At 51.8% G+C, this 26,048-nt stretch overlaps 1 protein-coding gene across 2 annotated transcripts in view; it reads right to left on the minus strand.

Moving 5' to 3' along the window:
• The window catches only part of SYNJ2 (synaptojanin 2), a 96,053-nt gene that overhangs the window by 55,919 nt on the left and 14,086 nt on the right, over positions 1 to 26,048 (minus strand). For both annotated transcript variants that reach the window (XM_065888684.1, XM_065888685.1), the window contains exon 2: positions 6,717 to 6,803. In XM_065888684.1, the coding sequence (XP_065744756.1) occupies positions 6,717 to 6,803 (87 nt within the window). The remainder of the gene's footprint in view (positions 1 to 6,716; positions 6,804 to 26,048) is intronic.

Consider the following 26,048-nt stretch of genomic DNA (forward strand, 5'->3'; position numbering starts at 1 on the left):
GCGTGGGGCGGGCGTGCAACTGCAGGCGTGAAAAGGCTCTTGAAATATATGAGAGCAAAGGGAAGGGGCCGCCACCACCGAGGCATCGGGCTCCCGAGTCCTGGGACAAGGGGGCTCAGGAGAGGGTGAAGAATAAGAAGAGCCACCATGTGGGAGCACGTTGGAAGCAGATGCTTTAGTGACAGTTAATCCTCAGGGCGATGCTTACCGTGTGCCGGGCACCATTCCACACACTTCCTCCCAGCAGCCCCATTAGGGAGGTACCATTTTTAGCCCCATTCAAAGGAAGGGAGACAGAGGCACAGGGAGGGTGAGTAGCCTGCCCGAGGTGGCACAGCGGGGAGGTGGGATTCGAATCCACTTTCTGGCTATCCCACCCGGGCAAGTTACTCAAGCCAAGTCTGGTTCCAGAGCCGGTGCTCTTAACCGTGTCCTTGCAGAAGTATGGCCAACCTGCCTAACAGCGCTGCTATCTGACACAAGAGACTGTCCCCGGGGAGCTGAATCACCCGCCCGGTGCACAGCTGGTCTGTGTTGGATCAAGATGCAAACGTGGGTCTCACCTTGGCCCAGGCTCCACCCGGCCACGAGGTCCAGCGGCCTTCAACAACTTCGGCTGTTGTCTCTCTAAGAACTGTGGTTGACCAATGCACCTCTCGCTCATTTTCAAATTGACACCAGAAGGGTTCACTATTAGTTTAAGTGGTTGTGAGTGATATATTTTCCACCATGTGCTAAATGTTGACATGTAAAACCGTTGTGGGCCTCGTTACCAGCATCCGGTGGAATCTAGACAGTGATTCTGGTGGAATCTAGACGGTGGTGATTCATACTCATCACCATCTATTGTTTAAAGGAATCCATGAACAAGATCTTCTTTAACGGACGGGATTTCCCCTCCTATTTCCAGTCCACTCTCGCCGCAGAACTTCATCCTAATGGCACATTTTGCGCTTCACCTGACCGTATTGTACAGCAGTTTGGTTCTGCAGCTCCACGTCTCCAAAAACAGTGGCTTCTGGCTTGAGTTATCACTCAGGCAATGATTTTTAGTACACGATTGGTCAAACGAGGTAAACGAAACATTTTTGTTAAATAATTATTTAACAGAAAAAGTAAAGATTTGTCGGAAAGGCTTCTCTTAATGGGATGGATGGGACTTACAGTTCGTGGATAAATACTATTTATTGATGGAATGAAACTATCAATAGATTCTATATCAAGTCTAGTTCTATCTTCCACTTTTATAGCAGTAAACACTAAGAGACCTCGTTTACATGAATAAATAGGTGGGAACAGAAAGAGCTTCATTAGAGCAATGTCACTCAACCCTTCAAAATCCTTCTGAGCTACACGTTAAAAAAAATCACAATACTCTATCAACAAAATCACTGTTAAAGCTGTCAGCTGATGCCCCAATTACTTCCATTTTGTGGAAGGCAAACAATTGACTCTCATCTGGCTTGTCAACAAATCTGCTACCTACTCACTGAGGTGACTGGCTTCCTCGACTGCTGACAGTATTCTGAACTGTCCCTGTGTTTGGCACCCTAGAAGCATTTACTTCTGAAGCAGCTCACCACTGTGAGATTCCGTGCAGGGGAAAGGTAAGACAGCAGACGGGTGGCCGTGGATGGAACAGAGAGGGTGAGAAACCGGCCCCTCATCACAGGACATGTTTAGGCAAACCGATTCCTGGAAGGAGTGGAGGGCTTGGAAACTGTTCTCCTCAGATCTAACCATGTCCTGCACCGTGGACGGTCTCTGTGACCCCCAGAAGAACAGCCCTAGGCCTCCGTCCCTGCAGGAGGGGGGCCTGCCTGGCCTGCTCAGCCTGGCAGGGGTCACTCCAGCCCTGGCATCACCCTGTCTACCCATTTGTGTAACAGCCCCCGTGCTCTCATGCACTGCAGGAGACAGGGGTTGGGGGTGGTACCGTGAGGATGCTGTTAGCCTGTGATCCCACACAGAAGGCGTCTCTAGGGGTAAAAGTGAGGCCGGTGGGACATGCCACCCGCCCCCCACCCCCGCCGACCCCGGCGTGTGAGAAATCCCCTCTGCCGTCACCTTGAGCACGGGATCCAAGCTGTGTTTCCAGTAACCCAGGATCAATTTTCTCACGGCCCAGAAGTAAACTGGGCCTGGGACGGGGGTGGCGATGTCTCAGAAGTCATTAGTCAAGGCTGAGTCCAGGGACTTGAAACCAGTTAGGGCCTTGTAGCAAGGCGAAGACAAAAGCCAAGCTTGCCTTGGCCTCAGAAGACGGGGCTCTGGGCTCTGCATGCCTCCAATGGCCTCTGGGGCCTCAGACAAGTCCCAGGCCCTCTCTGGGCACCAGATGGGCTCCCCGTCCCTTCCAGCTCCAACACTCTGGTTCCAGTGCTCTGGCCCAAGCAAGACCATGCCTGGGTGAGAGGTTGCCGGCCAGAGTCAGGTGAGGAGGGGGTGAGGGCAAGAAATGGGTCACAGGCCAAAAAGACACGCCACAACCAGGAGAGGTCACACCCGCACACAGAGGCAGCCTGAGTGTGCAGTGTGGTGTAACGGAATGCAACCAGCTCGATATATATACTTGTTCACGGGGACAGGGCTTCAGTCTGGGAAGATGAAAAACGTTCAAGAGACGGATGGTGGTGATGGTTGCACAACAGTGCGAATGTCCTTCATGCCACTGACCTGTGTGCTTAGAACTGCTTAAAATGGTAAATTTCATCTTATGTATATTTTCCCACAATTTTAAAAAGCCTCCAAAACCTCAATATCAATGTAGAAATCCTCTCCCTCAAAGCCCAGCTCCAAGTCAGAGCTGCCCAGGAGAAACCCCGACCCCTGCAGTGCCAGCGTCCGAGTCTCATCTGTGGCCACCTGTCGTCCATCATCTGGCTGGGAAGGGCGGGCGCTGGAGTCCCGATGAGTCAGGGGCAGACACAATGGTTCATTCAGGGACAATGCTGGGCATTTTCTCTGTTGGGTTTTCTCTGTGTTTGCTCGGCCTCGTTGTTCTCTCCCCGGCCAGGCGCGTACTGATCTCAACCCTGGGTGCCTACAAACTGTCTTCCCTACTCGTCTGCTGGTAGAGGATACTCTCAGATCCGTGAACATGGGACTCAGGGAGCCTAGGCTTCCCCAGCTGTGAAGTGATGAGCTGCCGCCAGAGGAGCCCGGCGCTCCCGCCCCTACCCCTTACCAACGAGCTCAGAATTCTAATTATCTGTATCCACCTGCTCATCTCAAGTACCTCTTTATCCTTCCCTGCCAAGAAGATGTGAGCAGTGAAGGCAGTGGTGCGCTGGCAGCTTTCACCAGCTCCCGGGAGCCAGCTGAGCACATCACAGCCCAATTCCACACTGGCCTGAAGTCAGCCGCGGTGGGTGCATTTACACCACAGAAACTGGCAAACGTGACCTGTCAGGGAGTTCCCTCCAGAGAGCTGGAAGTCAAACAGTGGAGAGCACACCACTGGGTGTAAGTATTAAAATAAATTATTACAACTGATGGCCATCCCCTTTCAAGACTTGCTGGAGGACACTGCCTTCCCTGAACCTCAAAGGCTCAGAGACTCAAAACTCCCTCTCCAGTGACGTTCCATTCTGCGGTGCCTGCCCAGGGAAGTCAGCCCTCGACTGGCCCGGGCAGACTAACCAGCACCAGGAGTCCCCGACCTGAAGGCACTCAGCCTGGGCCACATACCTAGTTCTCCCAGAAAGACCCACCCCCTGCAGGACAGCCTCCCCCAACACTCAGTACCCAAGTTCAGTCCATGTTCATTCTCTCATGTAAGCCCCTTCAGAACTATATAAGATAGACTTGAGGCAGTTTTCCTGCTTTTAGAGGAAATTAGAGATTAAATTAACTCAGGTCAGTCTGTTGAGAAGCCGAAACTAGATTTGAGGAGGGCTGTCTGGCGGAAGGTTTACAGGACTGGCATGTACAGTTTCACAGGCTGTGCACTGCACAACTCCAGGAGACGCAATTCATTAGAGACCTCAGTTTCTTCAACCCCTGAGGCTATGAAATAGGGAGGCCTTGAGAGCTTAGGTAAAAAGGGAGTTAAATCCCTATAATCATTGGGATAAATTCTTTCCATAACTATACTCTCACTTTCTATGCTTTGTACTGTGTATGTGTCAGGAAGTCCAGCTCAGGGGCTTATTGTGGGGGCTCCACCCGCTTCCTGCTGCCATTTTAGAGAGGAAGGAGGGACTTTGGCTCTGGAAAATCTACGAACCTGTACATGTTTCTTAATTTCTAACATAAAAGGCTGTTTTCACTGAGGTAGATTGAAACTGAACAACTGCCCCAAGTTAAGAGCCTGAGGGCAGCCGACTCCCACTGGGGCTGGTTGTCTCTGTAGCAAATAAAAGTTGGAATTTCACTCTTGTGCTGCTGACACCCTCCACAGGTAGAAAAAACAAAACAGACCATAGTCCTGGGGTGGGGATGTGCAGTGGGAAAAGAAATTCAAGTTAAAGCCAAACACTCCTCAGTGTAGCCAAAGGGAATTTGAAAAACTCAATGACAAGGCCCAATGCTTCCATCCTTCAGATACCCTGGGCCCTTTCAGAAATGCGTTGAGAAAGGCCAAATAATCCTGACATTCCAGAAGTCAAACGCATTCTCACCATGCTCAGGGAGCCTTCACAGCCCACCCTGCAGGGTGACACTGGTGGGCAGGGCTGAGGGTATTCAGAGGACACCAGAGATGGGGGCTGGGGACCAGAGGTTGTGCTCACTCACCCCTCAGGGGAGGGTGGAGGGTTGCAGGCGGGGAGGATGGCCTTGTCCAGGGCAGCTTTAGGAGTTGGTCACCTCTCTCCACTCCCTGCCCCGGGATGAGCCTGCTGTAGCTGGGCACCCGCAGACACCCTGGCTCACTCTGACAATGTCTCTTGGGGCTGCCACCCTTCCCAGTTAGGACCAGTTCCCTGGACCTGACCTCAAATCATAGCCCAGGAAGAAAAGCTTTGCCCTGGGATGTGGGGAAGGTACTGCTTTCCTGGCCTTGAAATCTCAGCCTTTCTGTTCCTTCCAGGACAGAACAGCCTAGTGGTTGAAGGAAGCCGCTGTAGCCAGAAAGCAAGAGTTTAAACCCCAGTCGCCACTTGAGGACTGCCCGACTTCGGGCTAGTGACATATGAGAAATGGACCATTAATTTATGTACAAGAAGAATGTTACCAAGTATAACTAGGATGCCAACAACTGTAACATCTTAAATGTCCAGGTGTTGTTATATAAAAACTGTGTCACAGAACAGATGAAATACAACGCTTAAGCTCTCTGTCAGTCACAGTCCCTACCTCACAGGCTGTTGGGAGAGCTGAGTTAATAAATTTAAACACTTAAAACAGTGCTAGCACAGAGTAAGCACCATGTACGGTTAGCTGTCATCCTCATATCCTCATGACTGAGGAAAGGCCACAGGAATTTTTCATAACCTCAGAAAAAAAACGGCTGCAGGGGAAAAAATCTACAGAAACCCTTGGCAGGCAGCACACCTTCATGAAAAAAGCAAGGGTCTGGAGGCAGCTAGATCCAGGTTTGAATCCTACCTAAGCTTCTTAGGCAAGTTCCTTTTACCCTCTGAGTCTGTTTCCTTTACTGAAAACGAGGATGAAGATACCGTATCATGCTGACTTGTTTTTAGGATTAAAGAATCTAATGTATACTTAGCCATTGGCACAAAACAGACATTGAATAAGTGCATTTTGTCACGAGGGTACTGAATGCTTTTCCTAAACACTGTTGGGAGATGATCAATGTCATCATCATAGTTCAGAAAAAAACCATCCCACTAAAGAAAAGACCAGAAAAGTAACAGCAAACAACAGGGCTGTTCTGTCAGCTTTCAAAATCCTCAATCCAGGAAAAAAGCTGCTCCGTGGATGTGGAGATGCACACGCTCAGCTCGGGAAGAGCCTGCGTTTGGTGAACTCACAGCCTCTTCTGGTCTTGGCCCCATAAGTCCTCGGAGACACTCAGCTGTAAATGAGGCAGCTGAGAGGGGAGGAAGGACACGGGGGCTGCAGCCCCAGAAGTGCACCAGGGCTCCCAAGAGGCCTAGGAGCGCAGAGGTGAGCCAGGGGTCCCACACGGAGGCGGTGGCACCCCACCCCAGCCTACGGCTCCGCCCCTCGAGTATGACGCCGAGCAGGATGCCCACTTGCTCCTGTAATTCTCTGTCCCTTCTAGTCACTACGCAGCCCAGCTCTGAAGCTCTCTCCGTTGCTCTCGCTCACACCCACCCTTGGTGCCCGACGGTCAGGTGCTGGTGGCTTTTCTCTCCTAGCCAACAACGCGCCGTCCCAGCTCCTCTCCCTCAAGACACACCCAGCAAGTCCAGGGGCTCCGGGCCTCTGACCGCCACCCCATCTGGAACACAGATCTCTTGTAAACAACAAACAAGCCCCTGGGTTGAGCCCTCCACCTCCAGACCAGGCTGGAAAACCTTAGATCACGGTGGGCGCGCGATGAAGGTGAGCTTCCTCTGCATCCAGGGCACGAAGCACCACTGGCAGGACCAGGCTGCGCTCACCTGGACCTCCTGCCCAGAGGAGCTGGCTCAGCGAAAGAAACATTTTAAAGGATGATAACAGTTAAAATAGAACGCCTAAATCCCACAGTCTTTCCACACTAACATGAGAGGCTCTGCCCGCCACCAGAAATCTATCTAGCCAGGGGGGTCTGACAGCTGCTGCCCCTCGGAGTGGGTACTCACCGGACTTCAACCTGAGCTCCCCCAGGCAGCCATAAGCATCAGTGAGCTTTCCATACTGGCCTTTAATGACCTCCTTTTCTTCTGGAGCTGGGGAAGAAACACAGCACAGACAGCATCAGCTGAGCCTCCCGTTGGAGTTCATTCACTGCAGCTCCCAATGCAGCTCCCACCCACTCGGAAAAGAAAACGCAGAGACAATAGCTCGGCCCCAAGTAATACTGGTGGAGGTCTGAGGATCAGCAAATCACCGAGCTGCAGTAACTCAGACCTTCCCACCAAAAGCTTGCTCTCTGGAAGCTCCGACGGCTGCCTGCGGGCTGGAGAGGCAGAGGGGAGTCCCCGGCTGGCAGACGTGAGTGTGAGGGTTCGAGCCCAGGCCAGTTGCTGCAGGCCGGCCCCGTCCCTCTGCGCCGCAGTCCACATGCTCAGGAACAGCAGTGAGTCATCACTCCCTGATGGGGAGGACCGTCCTTCTTAACTATCGTCCACTAGAGGCTGCGTCGTTCAAGTGCCCACCTGTCCCCAGGGACCGGCTAACACATGGGTGCTAAGCAGGGGGCCTGGGGCCAGTGAACCCCGAGGCAGGCTGATGAACAGAGGCCCCGGCTCTTCAGCAGTTACTGGGAACGCCCAGGGCGAGACCCAGCCTGGTGCAAAAGCGAAGGCAGAAAAACTGACAGAGAGAAAGGCTGTTAGAAGCAGGGAGCCCTTGACCTTGACGGGGATGCCACAGACGCAGCTGGAGATGCCACTGGCTGTTACAGGGGCCAGGCCTTTGTACCCCTTTCTCAGAAGAATGTTTCTAAATGCACAGAACAAAACATAAACATGCATGAATCCTCAAATAAGGACCTGGCAAATACCATTAGGGAGACTTACTAGGAAAGCAGTTACTCAGCCTCAAATGAATTCATCTACTGAGTTGGCCAAAAGGTCCGTTCGGGTTTTTCCATAACATCTTATGGAAAAACCCGAACGGACTTTTTGGCCAATCCAATAGTACAAGGGCTCTCCATCTGGGGAGACAGAGGAAGGCCTGGGCAGATACCGGAGCTTCACGGATAGCTTTTGGGGGAATCCGTATGATCTCTAAAATTGTACGCAAAATTTTTGATGTATATTTTTATGAGGCTAAGATCCATAATTTTCATCAGAATCTCCAAGGAGTTATATGGTTAAAAACCAGTTTAACAAATGACATTTTCCTCCAACAGTCGTGTGAATTTTTCTAATTGATTAGGTTTTTTTTTTGGTGGGGGGGATCAGGGAGAAGAATAACCTGAAGGTAACTACCATAGCCCTGCCGACTCCATCGACTTGCCTCAGAGGATGTGGGACAGCTGGGAGGCGGTGGAATGATGTACTAGTCTCCACCGCCGCGGTAACAAACGACCCACCACATACTCAGCGGCCCAAGACAACACAAATTTGTGATCTTATAATTCTGCTTGTCCGAAGTCTCTGAAATGGGTTTCACCGGGTTAAAATCAAGATGTCAAAAGGATGGGGTTGCCTCTGGAGGCCCTAGAAGAGAAGCCATCCCCCTGCCTTTTGCAGCTTCTAGAGTCCCCTGCAGTCCTTGGCTACTGGCTGCTTCCTTACTCTCCAAAGCCAGCAATCGCATCACTCTGATATCTGCTTCCATCTTCATACCTCATTCTCTCTCCTTCTCCTGTCTCCCTCTTCCATCTGTTAAGGACCGCTGTGAGTACACTGGGCCCCCAGATGACCCCAAACAATCTCCCATCTCAAGGCCCTTAACGTAATCACATCTGCAAAGCCCCTTCTGCCACGTGTGGTAACATTCACAGGAACTGGGGATTAGGGTGTGGACATCCGAGGGGCCCCAGATGGATACAACCCAGTTCCTGGAGCCTCTCCATCCCCGAGTCTGCTCTCTGCCCAGGGTGGTGACAAACCCGCCATTAAGGGACGGGCCCTGGGCCCTGTGCCATGGAGCCCTCCTGGAAGTGGCCTGCTCCCTGCTCTAGGACACGTGAAGCCCTAGGACAGGTAAAGCCTGTGAAATCCCAACCCCACAGGTGGAAGCGAACTGCCCCTTGCAGGCCCTGTTCGGGGCCACGCATGGTGTCTCCCAGTCTAACCAGGGAGAGGCCTGGTCCTCACCTCGGGGGACAAGTTGCTCAATGCAAGAGAATAATTCTGACACGAAAAAGTCATATTTTAACCCTCAGAGCTTTACAAAGCCTTTGAACAGAACCCTGAAGCCGGAGTATCATCTGGGTCTCACTTTGCTGACCCTGAAACATGGTGGTCTTTGTGCATTCGTGTACCTCTGCAAATAGTCCCGACCGCATAAACAAAACCCCGGGAAAATGCCAGCCAAAGTTAATGTGGTCAAATCCACACTTCAGAGGTGAGAACAGGGCTTCAGGAGAAGCCGTGGAAACAGACTGACCCCTTGCCCTGCTGGATCCCACAGGACAAGCCCGCCCCCGCGCTGGGAAAATTAAACAAACACAAACAAAAAAGACTTTTCATCCTATTTTAAAAACAAAGAAGCACAACGCCACCAGGCCACTTTGTCCCATTCAAATCCTGTAAATGATTGACTCCTGAATATATAATCAACACCATTATCCCCGACGTTCACACGTGGTTCACACGGCAGGTCACGACCTTAGTGCACGTGACAGTCCCGGGAGATGCTTTTGCTCCACCACAAACAGACTGACGGCAAACAAACCAGGTGGCCTAAAACATCGAAATTTTCTCAGCTCTCGGTTCTGGAGCCTGGAAGTCTGGAAGCAAGGTGTCAGCGGGCCACACTTCCTCTGGAGGCCCCAGGGGAGGGTCCTCCCCGCCTTGTCCTGGCTTGTGGCGGTGGCCATCAATCTTGGCCTTCCTCGGCTTGCAGCTGCGTCACTCCAACCCCTGCCTGCATCGTCACGTGGCTGTCTTCTCCCTGTGTGGCTCTGTGTCTCTCTCCTCTTGTAAGGACACCCATCACACCGGATTTGGGGCCCCCCTCCAGGATGACCTCAATGCAACCTAACTAATTACACCTGCAATGACCCTATTTCCAAATAAGGTCACATTCCGGGGTACCTCTTAAAGCCCAGACTCCCGGCAAACCGTCTCTCCTTTTCTCCACGCCCTCCTCTCCGAGGCCCCTTCTGACCCCCTGCAACGTGGAAGCAGGATGCGTCCCATCCCTGTGACGCAGGCCCCCTCGCGGCCCTCACAGCCCCACCTGCAGCACTCCCGGAGGCCTGGTCTCCCGGGCAGCCTCTTCTAAAACTGCCCAACATGCCGCCTGCCCCAAATAACTGTTTCCTCACTTAGTGTCGAAGGAAGAAGAAATCCATTTTGCTCTTCAAAAGGGAGCTCACAAATCAAATACATACAAGCCTCAGGCAGGTAATGAATGAATGAAGCTGCTGGAGGGGCCATGGGCGACCAGAGGACACACGCCCCTTCTGATGGGGGCACACGGTCCGTTCCCACCCTTTTACCCCAGGAGGACAGGCCAGCACAGTGCCAGCGAGCCTCCAGTTTTTCAAGAGAAATAGGACACTTCTGATTTCTCAGTGTTGGCAACCAGTCCAGATTTATTTTAAGCATCGTGTGGGCTGCAGACCGTATCTGATCTGCCCGTTGGCAACTTCTGTCCTTCCTTACTTAATGTCTCAAAAATAGACTATGTCTGTCTTCCACACTTTTTTGCATTTCCGGTAGGTTTTTCCATGTGAGAATGTTTTGCTTCCCCCCGCCCACATCCCCCCTCCCCGCCCCCACAGTGGCCACGACTTTCCAGAAAGTCCTCTCGTTTACACTCCCACCCTCATCCTCGTCCACCTCTTGCCCGGGGATTCAGCTGTTCATTCAGTGGGCATGTATCTGAGAGCCAAATGCGGCTGGCACTGTCCCAGGCACAGGGACCCAGCAGGGATCCAAACAGACCCCAACCCACCTACGCCAGAGTCAGCCGAGGCAGACACTGGGCAGTGGCAAAGAAGGGACACATGTCATGAACGGATGAGTGATGACAGTGGAGGCCAACCCGGTGGGGCTGGGAGCCGGGAGCCGTGGCACTGACGAGGCTGCCACAAAGGTGGTGGAGCGGCAGCACCTACTCGGTGCCAGGAACCACACAGGCTTCCTGCCAAGGGGGACAGATCAGATCCGTAGCACAATACAGACAGTGATGTGAGCTAAGGAGAAGAAGTGAGCAGGGAAGAGGGGCAGGAAGTGGGGGGAGTGTGAACTTCTACAGCGGGGTCTGACAAGGCCTCACTGCAGGGGCGACCTTTGAAAGTAGATGAAGGAAAAGAGAGAGGTGGCTGAGTGGACAGTCGGGGAGCACTATGGGTCCGGAAGAGCACATGCAAAGGTCCTGAGGCAGAAGCATTCTTGGCACATGCAAGGGTTAGCGAGGTCAGTGTGTCTGATAGAGGAAATGGAGTCGGGGACACATTGCAAAGTGCTTTCTAGGTGATGAAGAGACTTGGGGTTTCACTCTGAGTGAGAGGGAAGCATTGCAGGGTTCTGAGGATCACTCCGGCTGTCCTGTTGAAAACAGATCCTAGAGGGGCAAAGGAAAGGCAAGGAGACCAGTTAGGAGGCCCTACAACGATCGAGGCAAGAGAGGATGCTTGGACCGGGGTGGTAGGACTAGAGGTGCTGGGAAACGGTCAAATTCTGGTAACACGCGCACGTGCATACACACACACACACTTTTTTATTATTGAAACTTCCAAAGAAGAGCAGACAGTGTAATAAACCCTACGTATCCAACAGCTCCGACTGCTATCAATTCACGCCCAACCTTACTTCATTCATACCCCTCACCCACTCTCCCACACCTCAGGTCAGTCTCCTAATGTGGGCCTCAGACAATAAGCATCAATCAGTGTCAGGAATAAAAACTATGGGACCCCATCCCGGCCCTACTGAATCAGAAACTCTGGCCTTAAGACCCAGAAATCTGTGTTTTCACAAGTCCTCTGGGTAAGAATCACTGCCCGAGATTATTCCAAGTAAATCACAGACTTCACGTCATTTTATCTATAAATATTTCTGTACGAATTTCTAAAAGAAAAGGGTTCTTTTTAAAAAGGGAGCACAATACCATGATCAAATCTAAAAAAAAAAATGTAACCGTAATTCCATAACATCATCAAACATCTGCAGATATTCTGAAGGCAGAACCAGGGGATCTGTGGACAGACCGCATGTGGGACATGAGAGAAAGACAGGGTTCAAGGATGACGCCAAGTCTTGCTCCCGAACAACTGACAGGATGGCATGGCCATGACCCCCGGTGTCTGTGAAGACAGACGGGCCAGGTCTCGGAAAGGCACTGGGAGCTCAGTTCAGACAGGCCCCAGATTTCGAGGATGGAGTCATGCCATCTGGAGTTACACAGAGACACCGGCTGAAGATACAAACTGGATGCCCCCAGCAAACAGAAGGTACTTAAAATCATGAGAGTGGGGGAGATGGTCTGGGGAGTGCGTGGAGGGGACAGCATGTTTAAAGGCTGGGGAGACGGAGGAGGAGAAGCCAAAAATGGGCTTCCCTGGTGACGCATGGTTAAGAATCCACCTGCCAAGGGCTTCCCTGGTGACACATGGTTAAGAATCCGCCTGCCAATGCAGGGGACAGGGGTCCGAGCCCTGGTCCGGGAAGATCCCACATGCCGCGGAGCAGCTGGGCCCGTGCGCCCCAACTACTGAGCCTGCGTGTCACAAGTACTGAAGCATGCGCGCCACAACTACTGAAGCCCACACGCCTACAGCCCGTGCTCCGCAACAAGAGAAGCCACCGCAATGAGAAGCACGCGTACCACAATGAAGAGTAGCCCCCGCTCGCTGCAACCAGAGAAAGCCCGCACGCAGCAACGAAGACCCAACGCAGCCAAAAATAAATTAAATAAATATTTTTTTAAAAAATCATTTGTATTTAAAAAAAAAAAATATATATATATATATAAAAGAAGCCAAAAAGATATAAGAAAAGCCAGCAGCGTGTGGTGTCAGGAGCCCGGAGGACAGTGCTGACAGGGGCCATGAAGGGTCAGTGAGGTTGGATGCTGCCCTGAGTCCCGTCCCACCAGGACTGAGCACTCATCACTCTAGGTACACACAGGTGAACCAGGAAAGAGCAGTTTCCGAAAAGTTGAGGGACAAAAACCTGAATGGAGAGGAAGAGAAAAAACAGAGACCGTGAGTAGAGACAATTCCTTGAGGAAGTCGTGTGTGTGTGTGTGTAGAAATGGGAGGCTGTAGAGCGGGAAGTGGGGTCTAAAGATTTCCCGAAGGTTTGCACGCTGGTAGAACTGATGCAAGGGAGGTAACAGCTGCTGGAGGAGGAGACAGAGGGGACCCGCCAGCAGTGCCCTGGACTGGCGATGTGTGAATGGGGGCTGCCTTAACACAGAGTCCATCCACTTAACAGGAGAGAAGGAGGACACAGGGACAGATATGGTGGGTGGGTGAGGCAGAGCTGCAGGGGGAGGTGTGCAGGAGCTGTCTGGGGACGCGGGAGGGTGAAAGGGATATAGGAGCATCACTGAAGGGCCTGGGGACCCTGAAGGGGCAATGAGACCCGGCGGTGTGGTAGTGGGTTGTCTCCAGAAACCTCCAGCCACACAGAGGCAGGTACAGGTGAGGAGGACCTACCCAGTGGCTTACCAGGTGAGTAACGAGCAAGAGAGGGACAGGGGTGGGAGGGAGAGGGCAGGGGTGGTGTGTGAAGGGAGGAGAGGCGTGGGGGTTGGGAAGCGACTGGAAGAGGCGGCAGGTTCACCTTCTGCACTGTTGGTGGGAATGTAAGTTGGTGCAGCCACTATGGAAAACAGTGCAGAGGTTCCTCAAAAGGCTAAAAATAGAGCTACCATATGATCCAGCGATCCCACTCCTGGGCATATATCCTGACAAAACTCTAATTTGAAAAGATATATGCACCCCAATGTTCATAGCAGCACTGTCTGTGATGGCCAAGACATGGAAGCAACCTAAGTGTCCATCGACAGATGAATGGATAAAGATGTGATACACACACACACACACACACACACACACGGAATACTACTCAGCCATAAAAAGGAATGAAATAATGTCATTTTCAGCAACACGGATGGTGGATTGGGAGTTTGGGGTTAGCAGATGCAAACTATTATATAGAGAATGGTTAAACAACAAGGTCCTACCGTATAGTACAGGGAACTATATTCGATATCCTATGATAAACCATAATGGAAAAGAATATGAAAAAGAATGCATGTATATGTAAAACAACATTTTAAAAGAGGTGGCAGGTTCACGGGATCGCAGTCCCAGTGGGGTCAAGGTGGTTGGAATTGGGGAAGTGAGGGATGAGCTGGAAAGATGAAGGTGGAGGATGAAAAGTGGGATGTCTGACACAGAGGGTGGATGGAGTGTCTGGGCTGACAGGGAAGAAGGTAAAATCGTCAAGGAGCCAGGCGATTACAAGGAGGGCCAGGGGGCAACAAGGTTCCTTGGTGTGCATGGACAAAGGGTCAACAAAGCCTGCAAGAGAGTTTGACCCTAGATTAACCTCCAAGTCCTGTTTCCCTGGTAACCTGATAAACCCTGTCTACAATACTAGATGAGATGGCTTATGATAAAAATAGACCTGTCTGGTAGCAGGCACTGGACCGGGAGGAACCACAGGTGACCAGAACAACGATGAGGCCATAGGAGACTCTTGGATGGAGCTGTCCTTTGAGGTAACCTGGAAGCTCAGCTGACCACCGACACTAGATCCTATCGGGGAGTGAGGCTTCTCAGCAAGACAGCCCTGGCATCCACACCTCCCCAGCGTCCACACCCCGTGGGTGACCTTACAGAGCTGCTGTGAGGATGACTCCAGAGAGGAACGCTCTGTGCAGCCCCACCGGCGAGCTCTGGTTCCTGTCCTGGATGCCAAGTGGGGTGCTGACAGTTTGGATGTTTGGATGGGCCTAGGAAGACCTCCTGGTGGGCGCTGGACATGACATTCCTAGTTGACAGCTTTTATGGTGGAGGGAAGGAGGATGGCCAGGAGGTGGCAAAGAGGAGCCTGGGGGGACACGCATCCCACCCCCGGGTCCAGTGGGCCAAGAGGAGTGGAAGAGAAAGGGCTCCACTGCAGGGGGGACAGTGCTTGCCCCAAAGCAGAGCAAAGCTGGCCCAGGATTCTGGTTCTCAGGACAGACCTCTGTCATCAGACAGAGCTGGGGGGGGCGGGGCAGGTCTTGTGGGAGCCACAGGCCGCAGCGAGCGTCTGCTCTACTCCAGGCCAAGCAGGCCGCGTTCCTGGTCAGCAGGCCAGCGGTCTGGATCGATAATCAAACCAACCACGCGTGCTTCTTTCTTCCATAATATTTTCCACAATAACACCCCTTAAGGAAATTCCATCAAAGCCCAGCCCACAGGTCAGAAAAATAAGTAGGTCAATTTAACAACGCAGACGGTCCAAGTCTGAGGTACCATTTGTGGCTGCGTGCTTGTGGCTGACCTTACACCAGCTTCTTCTATTTCAAGGTCTCAAGAGGACAGAATCCTCAAGATCAAGGTCAACGACTTCTTCATGTGCTAATTCTGAGCTCGGCTTGTGGCTGTTCCTTCCAGAGTTATCAGTTGGGAGCTAAAGCAGATCTCCAGAAAGACAATGGTTTTCCTCGGCCGGCGGGCTGGTGGATGGAGGCTGCTGGAGGGTTGCTAAGCAACGTGGAAATCAAAACACCAGCCTGAAACAGAAGCTTGAGAGCCCAGACAAAAGCCAACTGGGCAGACACACCAGTCCCGCTAAGAAACCTTCCTGCTCTCCCCACCACCTCTCCCTCTCCCAAAAGTCCAAGCCATGTGAAGGGCGGGTTGGGGAGTGCACCCTGAAAATACGACCTAAGCAGAAGCATTGTCTCCCAGCAAGGCTGTGCATACGTGCGCCACCCAGCCGGAGAAAGTAAGAGCACAATGTATGGTCTCCTGCGGCCACAGCTAGAGAAGCAGCTGGATAAACTCCCCTCCCTGCACCAAGGTCAGCAGTGGCTGAGGTGACCAGCCTGGAAGAGGAGGCCGGCTCCTCGGACAAGAGGGCTTGAGTGCTGGGCTGGACACTGAGCCTTTAGAGTTGAGTCTTTTTTTTCCCTAAAGAGAAGAGATCCGGGCCTTTAAAACATACGGACACAGGGCTTCCCTGGTGGCACAGTGGTTGAGAGTTCGCCTGCCGATGCAGGGGACACAGGTTCGTGCCCCGGTCCGGGAAGATCTCACATGCCGCGGAGCAGCTGGGCCTGTGAGCCATGGCCGCTGGGCCTGCACGTCCGGAGCCTGTGCTCCGCAACAGGAGAGGCCACAACAGTGAGAGGCCCGTGTACCGCAAAAAAAAAAAAAAAAAATGAGCATCAATTACCCGCTTTTCCACAAATGCATGCAAGCTATCTTTAGACATGGGGGAGAGGTAGATCCTTCAGGGCAGAGTTCACGGGCTGACCAGAGACCTCACTCCTGGGCCTCCTGTCCCCCTCCCAGGTCCCCACAGTGACTCCCCCCCGGGGCAAGTCCCGACGTGTCACTCCCTCCTATAACAAACCCTTCAGTGTGCTTCCCTTGACTAACAACTTAGACCCAAGGCCTGGGCTGGGTGCTGAAGGTTCCACTCCCAGCTACTTTCCCAGTTTCTTCTCTAACTGACCAGCCCAGCCAGTCACTGAGTATTTTCCCCTTTTCTTCCTTACTCAGGAAGAAGTACTTCCTTACTCTACCTGAGTGCCCCTCCCAGCCCTGCTATGACCCCACTGGAGTGCCTTGTCCCTCACCGAGAAGCCCTGTTTCCATGCATGTACACACACAGACACACACACACACCCTTACCTTTAGAAACCTTGTCGTGCGATCCATATACACCCTCTAATGCTACATGAGGTGCAGGGAGGGAGGGGGAGAGAAGGGGAAAGTCACACCCTTTCACACTTCAATCCCATCACTCAACACGGCCTACTGTGTGCCAGGCACTGGGGGAAGCAGCAGTGAGGCAGGAATATGACCAGAAGGAGAAGCATCCTTCAGGAAGCAGGTGTGATCACCTGGGTGATGCTACGGGCAGACCTGCGTGGGATCCGGCAAGGCAGCCATCTCTGGTGACCCTGATGGAGGGCTTCAGAGTACCAAAGGGCGAGCACCAAAGCCTGGCTGAAACTGCGTCGCAGAGAGTGGGAGGAGGGAGAGCGGAGACAGCCCCTTCACGTGGGGGAACGGAGCAGAGAAAGGAGGCGGGGCATTGGGGTCGAGAGAGGGTGTTCTAAACATGAACCATCTGTTGGTGTACCGGTGGAAATCATCCAGCTAGGAAGGGAAGGGAGGAAGCGGGGGACCAGAGTCTTCAGAGGTGAGAGGGGACGGGAGCAGAGCAAAGGAGGAAGAGAAGGGGTACAGAGGGCACGCGCCCTAACACAGGGGGGCAGCGCCGCCGACGCGGGGCAGGCGAAGGAGGTGACTGGGTTTGTCAGAGTTCTGTTTTAGTTACTTTCATTCTCTCAGTGAAACAGGGAGTGAAATTAGCGGAGAGGGACAAGGTGTTGAAGGCCTGAGATGAGAAACAGTCATCCCGGAGGGCAGAAGAGAAACCCGGCTAGGCAGATGAAACCAGGCCACCGAAGCAGCACTGGAGACCCTTAGGAAGTTGTGACAGACAGATCAGTGTGGTCGGGTTTTCCTCCAGCTGCGTCCAGCAACATGAGGGTGTGCTCGTAGTCGGGGGAGAGGACTAACTCAGGGCCAGGGGTTTTGCCTGGCAAGTATGAAGGAGAGAGTGGCTGAAAGAGGGGAGAGCGTGTGCAAGAGGAATGATCAGCATGGATGGGAATCGAAGCAGGACAAGGAGGCAAGAGAGGCTGTGAGGGGAGGGAAGGTGCTGGGAAGGGTCGCGGGCCACAGACTCAAGGTCTGAGTAGGGGTCCTGAGCGGGTTAGGAGGGCAGAAGGTGGCGGAGAGGATGCTTGACGCTGCACTTCCAGGGCAGTATAACGACTGGCGATGAGAAGGCCGGCAGCGTGAAGGGGGATGGAAGGAAAGACTTGGCAGTGAGGAGGTGAGAGCAGCTAATGGGCACGACCATAGCTAGGATGGGACAGGAGGTGGCGGAAGAGCTGGGTAAGCCAGGAGCCCAGCCCTCTATGAATGGGAGCATGGCCGAGGGGCAGGCAGTCTTCCAGGTAGGGATAGGGCCCTGCGGGGGAGGAGCGGTGAGGAACACAGACAATGACCCCGCCTCCAGCAAGGCCGCCGGGTTTGGGGGAATGCGTGAAGGTGAGGTCGGGACACAGTTCCAGGAGGCTGGGGTGAGAGTTGATGAACCTCCCCAAGGTCGATTACTACTCTCTATTTTAATCCACAATCCAGACAACAGTCGATAATTCATTTCTTAGGCTTCTCTGATTTAAAAATATTTTTGTTCGGTCAGATTCATTAGGGATCTGACAGAGCAGTTTGTTCACCTGTGTTAGATGCTCAGAAACTGTCACCAGCGCTGCAGCCACGCTCTTTGGGGACCTCTGACCTCTGACAAACTCGGGAGCACAGAGGTCCAGGGAAGATGAGGGAAGTTCAACTCGGCGAAGACACGTTATTATCACTTTATTACCGACACCCCACCCACAGGTAATACCTGGGGGCGTAGTCTGTGACAGGTGTGGCCTCTTTCTCCATATACGGCTATTAACTAAACACACCTGCTTACTCACGAGGCCCCCCCCCCCCCACCCAACAACAACGGGAAACGGCACAGGTTTTTTTGTTTTTTTTAACAAAAGGGCGGAAGAAACCTTCTCAAATGAACCTAGTTACACTGTTTTGTTGATTTGGAAACTGTCTCCTCCAAACTACCCTCCAGCCAAAGGCTTTCTGTACCTGGAATTAGCTCTAGTCTCAAAACAGAGAAGCCTGTGGCTGGCTCAGAACCTGGCCTTAGAATCTTCATCCCCTCACAGCAGGGATTCCCCAAGTGGACCCTAGGGACACTGGTCACCGGCAGGTGTTGATGTATGTTCTGTGAACTAAAGGTCAAAGGTGTTTGGGGAAGGCAGGGCTGTCTCAGTAGGTGGCTTTACTGCAGGGCCTGGCCATCTTTCATATGATTAACTCAATGCTGGACATCTCCAAGGGGTCCATGTCCAGACTCCCCCAGTCATTTGCCACAAAATCCTTTCTGGGGAAGTTTGCCTTTACAGAATGCCTCTGAAGCCTGTCCCACACTCCTTCCAGGGGGCCAAGTCTGTCCTCCCCAACCCTGGCTTTTTTTGACAGGTGCCATACCTCTCACCAGCCCCAACCTCTGGCCATGGTGGCCCTGTTCTACTTACTGCCACTCCTGGCCCGGCCACAGGTGTTGTTCATGTCCCAAGCACCTGAGCCCTGCCCTGACGTTCCCAGCACTGAGCTGGGCTGGAACCTGGGCAGGTGTGTCCCCAGAGGACAAGTTAAATCTGGGCTTGTCTGGGAGCCCACGGGGCTGACCTGGGGAGCCAGTCATGAGAACCAAACATCTGCTGGGAGAGGGATGAGCCTATGGGGACGGACAGGTATGTGGGCACAGCTGCAGGCCAGCGGGGAGGGGTGGATAGGAGGGGTGATGCTGAGGAAGTACATTATCTGTCACCCGGGGCTTCCACTGAATCTCAGGAGGGAGAAGGCAAGAGAAGTGGAGCAAGAGAGAGAAGACACTCATCCATCTAACGCGGATGACGGCACTCAGCAGAGCTGGCAGTGTTGGCTCCACTGCCTGGGCCATTGTATTTTTCCTCTTGAGAATTACTTAGTGTGGCTTTTGCCAATTTTTCTGTCGAATGACTGGTCCTTCTTCTTCGTGATCCGTAGGCGTGTTTTATAGCATACAATGGTCATCAGTCCTGGATATGTCCCTGTGTATGTTGCAAAGGGCTGTACATAGTTTCCTTCCAGCCTGCTGTTGTCTTTTAACTATATTTATGGTGTCTTTTGATATCCCAGAGTTTAAAATGTTTCTGTAGTCAAATCTATCAGCCTGACACGGGGTAAAGGAGGAGGAGGGGGCCCTAGGGTGCCACCAACGCTGTTTCCAGATCTTCACACTGGTTATGCGACATGCTCACTTGGTGAAAATTCACAGAACTGTTCGCTTAGGATTTGCTTTCTGTATATGATACACTTCAATAAAAAACAGTTCTTAAATCTCTCAGGTTATTTTCTCCTTTACGACTTCTGAGTTTTATGCTTTGCTTAGAAGGGCTTTCTGTACCATTACACTGTGGAAGCTTCTCCTATGTTTTTTTCTAAAACTTTAAAAGTGGGATTTCTTTACATTTAACTCTTAAGTACCTCTGGAATTTATATATGATTTAATGTAGGGCTCTAACTTAATTCGTGTCCACATGGGCTTAACAAAACCTTTTCCTGACTCTCCAGCTCTGGTTTCCTGGGAACCCCATAAAGGTAAAACATAAACCACATCACTAGATAACACTGCTTATGGTCAAAATGAACTTCATGAATGAAGAAGCCCCAGTGGGGACGCCAGGCTTGGGGCTTCCTTAAGTGTGACAACTTTTGTAGCCGAGCATATCCCTTTGTGAACCCCGGAAACTATACCTATGGCGGTTTTATAAGGGATCCTAGCTCCTGCAGGCACGAGGCTGTAAGCTGGCGAGATGCTAGCTGGCGACAGACAGCTGTGTGAACAGTCACCTGCATGACCTGTGGCAAAGGCCACTCACTCCCCGGAAGAGGAACCGCCCGGCATGGACCTGTGGGCAAGCCCTTCTCCCTTCTGACCAGACAGCCAAGGCGGACCTGCTCTGAAATATCTGGCTGAACAAAGCAAGTGCCAAGTTGCACAAACACCCTCTACTGAGCGTCCACCTTTTCCCCCAATGATTTAAATTGCTACCTTAATAATAAATTAATTACTCTATTTACATGAGTCTGCTTTGAGCCCTCTCCTCTAGTCTACTGATTTTTGCCTATTAGATCATCGTTCAGGCTTTATAGCATGATTCACTGTCTAGTAGATCAAGACTGTCCTGATCTTTTTCAAAATCTTCTTGGCTATTCTGGCCATTTCTTCATCATTTGGCAGTGTTTCCTGAGCCTCTCCTCACGTTAGACAGTGCTGAGAACACCCCCCACCCCCGTATTAGTTTCTTGGGGCTGCCAAACAAAATACCACAAGCTGGAGAATTAAAGCAACTCGCACTTGGTTAATCAACTGCAAAATCCAGCTGTGGGCAGGGCCAGGCTCCCTCTGGAGGCTCCAGGGAGGATCCTTCCTGCCTGTTCCCGCTTCTGGGAGCCCCAGGCATTCCTTGGCTGGTGGGAGCATCACCTCCATCTCCGCCTGTCTTCATGTGGCCATCTCCCCTCTGTGTGTGTGTGTCTTCACATGACATTCTCCCCTCTGTAAGTACCTGTCTCTGTGTCTCCTCTTCTTACAAGGACACCAGTCCTACAGGACTAAGGGCCCACCCTACTTCAGGATGACCTTAATCTTAATTCACACCTTAATTGTGGCGACAAAGACCCTATTTCCAAGTAAGGTGACATTCAGTTAGAGGGGTTAGGACTTGAACATACCTTTCTGAGGCGGACAGTGCGACCTACAACCTCCAAGGAGCTGGCACGCTTAAGACCCAACAGATGTTGCAAGCAAATAAATAAGGTAATTTCAGTGACACGTGCTATAGAGACAAGAAAACAGGTGAGGGAATGGAGACAGTTGAGGCGTGGAGGCCATGGGCTGGTTTGGCTAAGGGTGGTCAGGAACATCTTGCCAAAGTCACCGAGTTAGGCCTGAATGAGGACAAGGTGGCTAGGTAGAGGTCTGGGAAGGGTACTGCGGGCAGAGGGCACAGCCAGTGCAGAGACACTGAGGCAGGAACCAGTCAGGGTCACTCAAGAAGAGTGAGCCCGGGAAATGGGGGGGAGACAGGCTGGAGGAAGAGCCGGGGCAGAGGACACAGGCGGTGCAGGCTCGGTCAGGCCATTGTCTGGGGTCAAGGGGACGGCCCGGGAGTGGCAGCCAAGAGGCCACTTAGGAGGTGGCGTGTGGTCCAAGGGAGAGAAGCAGTGGCTGGACTAGTGCCGTAGCAACTGCAACAGGGAAACCGGTGGATTCAGACATATTTTGGAGGCAGTGGTCTGGACGTCCTGGTGGATTGGACGGAACTGAGGAGAAGACAGGGATCTGGATGACTCACAGGTTCTGTCTGGAGCAACAGGCCCACCCACGGGGGTCTGCCATTACTCAAAACGGGAGGATTAAGATAAGCACAAGTTTAAGGCGGGGGGAGTCCCAGATATACTTCAAAGTCAGCCTGTTACGTTTTATATCAAACTCCTGTGGGGGCTTCCCTGGTGGTGCAGTGGTTAAGAATCCGCCTGCCAATGCAGGGGACACTGGTTCGATCCCTGGTCCGGGAAGATCCCACATGCTGTGGAGCAACTAAGCCCATGCACCACAACCACTGAGCCTGTGCTCTAGAGCCCACAAGCCACAACTACTGAGCCCATGTGCCACAACTACTGAGACTGCGCTCTAGAGCCCGCAAGCCGCTACTGAGCCCACGTGCCACAACTACTGAGCTTGCGCTCTAGAGCCTGCGAGCCACAACTACTGAGCCCACGTGCCACAACTACTGAGCCTGTGCTCTAGAGCCCGCGAGCCGCAACTACTGAGCCAATGTGCCACAACTACTAAGCCTCTGCTCTAGAGCCCACGAGCCACGACTACTGAGCACAGGTGCCACGACTACTGAGCCAACGTGCCACAACTACTGAAGTCTGTGCGCCTAGAGCCCATGCTCTGCAACGAGACGCCACCGCAATGAGAAGCCCACACACCGCAACGGTAGCCCCCACTCACCACAACCAGAGAAAGCCCGCGTGCAGCAACAAAGACCCAATGCAGCCAAAAAGAAAATAAATAAGTAAATTTATATTTAAAAAAACCAAACACTCCTGTTGATTGCATTTTACTCACAGGTACTTGCATTTACAGATTTATTGAGAACATTTTTACAATGTTGATGTTCCTTTCCCAAGAATATGCTGTACCTTTCCACTTATTCAGTGCATCCATAAAGTTTTATAGCTTTACATATTTGATTATGTTTATTCCCAGAAACTGCTGTTACTGTGAGTGGAATCTGTTTTTCCTATTACGTACTCTAACTGACTAATGACAGTATGGGGGAAAACTACCGATTTTCATCTGTTGAGCTTGGAAAGCAGCCCATTTATTAATTCACTACGTCTAATGAACTATCACCTGCCTATCACCCAGCTCCAACAGGCATCAACATTTTCCCAATCTTATTTCACCTGTTGTGTCCCCACTGTGTGTGTGCACATAAGTCCATCTGTCTGTCTCCTGGAGGGTTGCCACACAAGTGCCACACGTGATATTGCTGCACTCACAGAGACTTCAGGGACTGTCTCCTGGATTTCCTAAGTGCACAGTCTTATCATCCGCGCCCAAAGACCTGAGAGTGTTCAGGAGACGGGAAGACAGAAGCCACAAATGTGACGACTTTCCTGCAAGACCCAGGAGAAAGGAGAAGTCACAAAGTTCATCCTCTACAGCTCGCAAACTTTCCTCACAGGATCGCTCCTCAAGTTTTCATTCCGAGTCTATTTTCTCTTGTAAGACAAAATTCTAATAAGCTCTCAGTAACCTAATTTTTCTAACAGCAAATTAACCTAGAAACCTAAAGGGGGAGCGCTGCTGAAATCAGACACACACCCAGAAACCCCTGAAGTCTGGAGCCATCCATGTGCAGGCAGTGGTATTTCCCTGCAATTTCTCACTCCATATATGTGTCTTAGGTCATTTGTTCCAGTTCTGTGGCTGGACTAAAATTTTATCACTACCACACGAGTTAGAAAAGGCCATGACCTGTCCACCTTTTCCAGGGCAGTCTCCAGCTGGCATGGTGCCTTTCTGTGAATTAGTAAAAAGCGTCCCCTCTGGAGAGATTCAGACCCACAGTCGCAGCTTGGAAAGCAGGGGAGCTTGGGAGGGGACAGGAGTTCAGCCCGCCTCTCCCAGCCCTCCCACCCCACCACCTCACCCCAGAAGCTGGCACGGAGGCCTGGACCTTCCCCTGTGTTCCCATCCCAGACTCCTGGGGTCTTTGCAAATGTCAATATTCTTAACACCCTAATGGACATCATACCTCTTTCCCTGTCAACAAACAGCAAAACTTCAAGAATAATAGCAATAAACTTCTGTTAGTTCTGGTTAAAATCAGTTTATACTATCAGACGAAATCTCTGAGTCCTCACTCCTCACTGTGTGTCCTGAGAAAGCAGAAAGTAGCCCTTAGAAATGGGAAGTTTGTCCACTCCAGAGACCTACAGTTTCAACATGGTACTCCATTCCTACAGCTCTACTGCCGGCCCTCTTGTGTTACCCCCACAGATGTGCTCTGACCGTGGCTCTTGCCCCCTCGTCCAGCAGCATAGGGTCCTGGGCCACGGGCTCCTCCCCTCCTGGGCCACAGGCTCCTCCTCCCTGGTCCACAGGCTCCTCCCCTCCTGGGCCACAGGCTCCTCCTCCCTGGTCCACAGGCTCCTCCTCCCTGGGCCACAGGCTCCTCCCCTCCTGGTCCACAGGCTCCTCCTCCCTGGTCCACAGGCTCCTCCCCTCCTGGGCCACAGGCTCCTCCTCCCTGGTCCACAGGCTCCTCCTCCCTGGTCCAAGGGGTCCTCCTCCCTGGGCCACAGGCTCCTCCTCCCTGGTCCACAGGCTCCTCCTCCCTGGTCCACAGGCTCCTTCCCCCGGTCCACAGGCTCCTCCCCTCCTGGGCCACAGGCTCCTCCTCCCTGGTCCACAGGCTCCTCCTCCCTGGTCCACAGGCTCCTCCTCCCTGGTCCACAGGCTCCTCCCCTCCTAGTGGTCCCAGTGAAAAGAGAAGCAGGTGCCACTAGGCAGATGGACATTGTTATAAGCGCCTGGCTCAGGCCTGAGTGGATGGCAAGTTATTTCCAGCCCTCGTGTTCCAATATTCCTTTCTCTATCCACACCATTTAAATGAAAACAAACAAGTCCATTGTTGACACAGGCCGTGAGGCGAGTGTCACTGTTCTGTTAAGCCGGAGCCTGTGCACTGCTACTGCAACTGATAGCCTTCCATCATTCCCCTCCGCCAGCAGGATCCAGCTCAGCTCTGCCTGGTTGGGAAGCAGGAGCGGCAGAGGACTATCTCTGATTAAAGAGTTTTTCCAACATACAATATTTATCAGCCACGGATAAGATTCATGGTGAAGCTAAGTCCATGCAATGTATAGGCAATCAACACAGACAAACAAGCTCACTCATCCCCAGACACACAACTTGCCCCACTCCAGTCCAGATTGTTAAAAAAACGTTATTCAATACAAGGAAAGGTATGATTTTCAGAATGCCAGTGGATACTAGTAAGAACCTGCTAAAAGAGCTACTCAGTTAGCATAGCTTAGTTTAATAAATACCGTATGTTCCTAATTTAAGCTTAAATTGTTATGGCTTAAATTTTTTTTTGGCTGGTTACAGTAAAGGGGCAGAATCAAGAGAGAGAATTTCATGCATTTTAATTAATTCATAAGTCTCCAATAAAAAATGTACAGCATCAGATTCCTAAGTTTAGCTCAGACTTAGATCTGAGCCATCTTAGATTTTACTCTGCCAGCTCACTTCTCCTAAGATTCAAATTTCTGGGTAGTTTATAATTTTAACTAGGTGTGTAAAGCAGGGGTGTTGCTTATTTGCTTATGCTTAGTGTTTAACTTTTTGTTTTGTTTTTTTAAAGACACATGGAATCTGAGAGTAGGGAAAGAAGAGGTTGTCATGCATTTGTTTTCAGGTTAGGATTCTGAGGCCTGGGGGAATTAACTAAATTCCCCCAGATAAGGAAGAGCTTAAGGAGTCAGGGTTAGAATTCAGGTCTTCAGGAAAGGGAACAGATGAAGGGTCTGGAGGACTTATCACTAGAACATTCCAGGGTCAGACCTGAGGAAAGGAGTTTGCTTTTTCTGAGTACAGATTACTACCACCTGTCAGGAATGTCAGTACAAGTTGAATACAAAAGGCAGCCGGCCAGCAGAGATAATCTGTACATTATGCTCACCTTAAATGTGGCCACCTTCCTCGCTCTTGATGGGTGACCGGCCCATCCCAGTCCTCCGCTGGGTCTGAGCATCAGTCCTGAACACCCTGCCCTCTCCCTACCCCACCCCCAAATCCCACATCAACACGGTAAGTGGGAGAGCATTTGGTGGCCCAAGTTCTGCTCCATGAGACCTCACAGTGCTTTAAAGGGCATAGGAAAAGTCCCTCTTCCTTTCTTACCACGTG

The sequence above is a fragment of the Phocoena phocoena genome, chromosome 12, assembly GCF_963924675.1.
Source record: "Phocoena phocoena chromosome 12, mPhoPho1.1, whole genome shotgun sequence".
Classification (NCBI taxonomy): domain Eukaryota; kingdom Metazoa; phylum Chordata; class Mammalia; order Artiodactyla; family Phocoenidae; genus Phocoena; species Phocoena phocoena.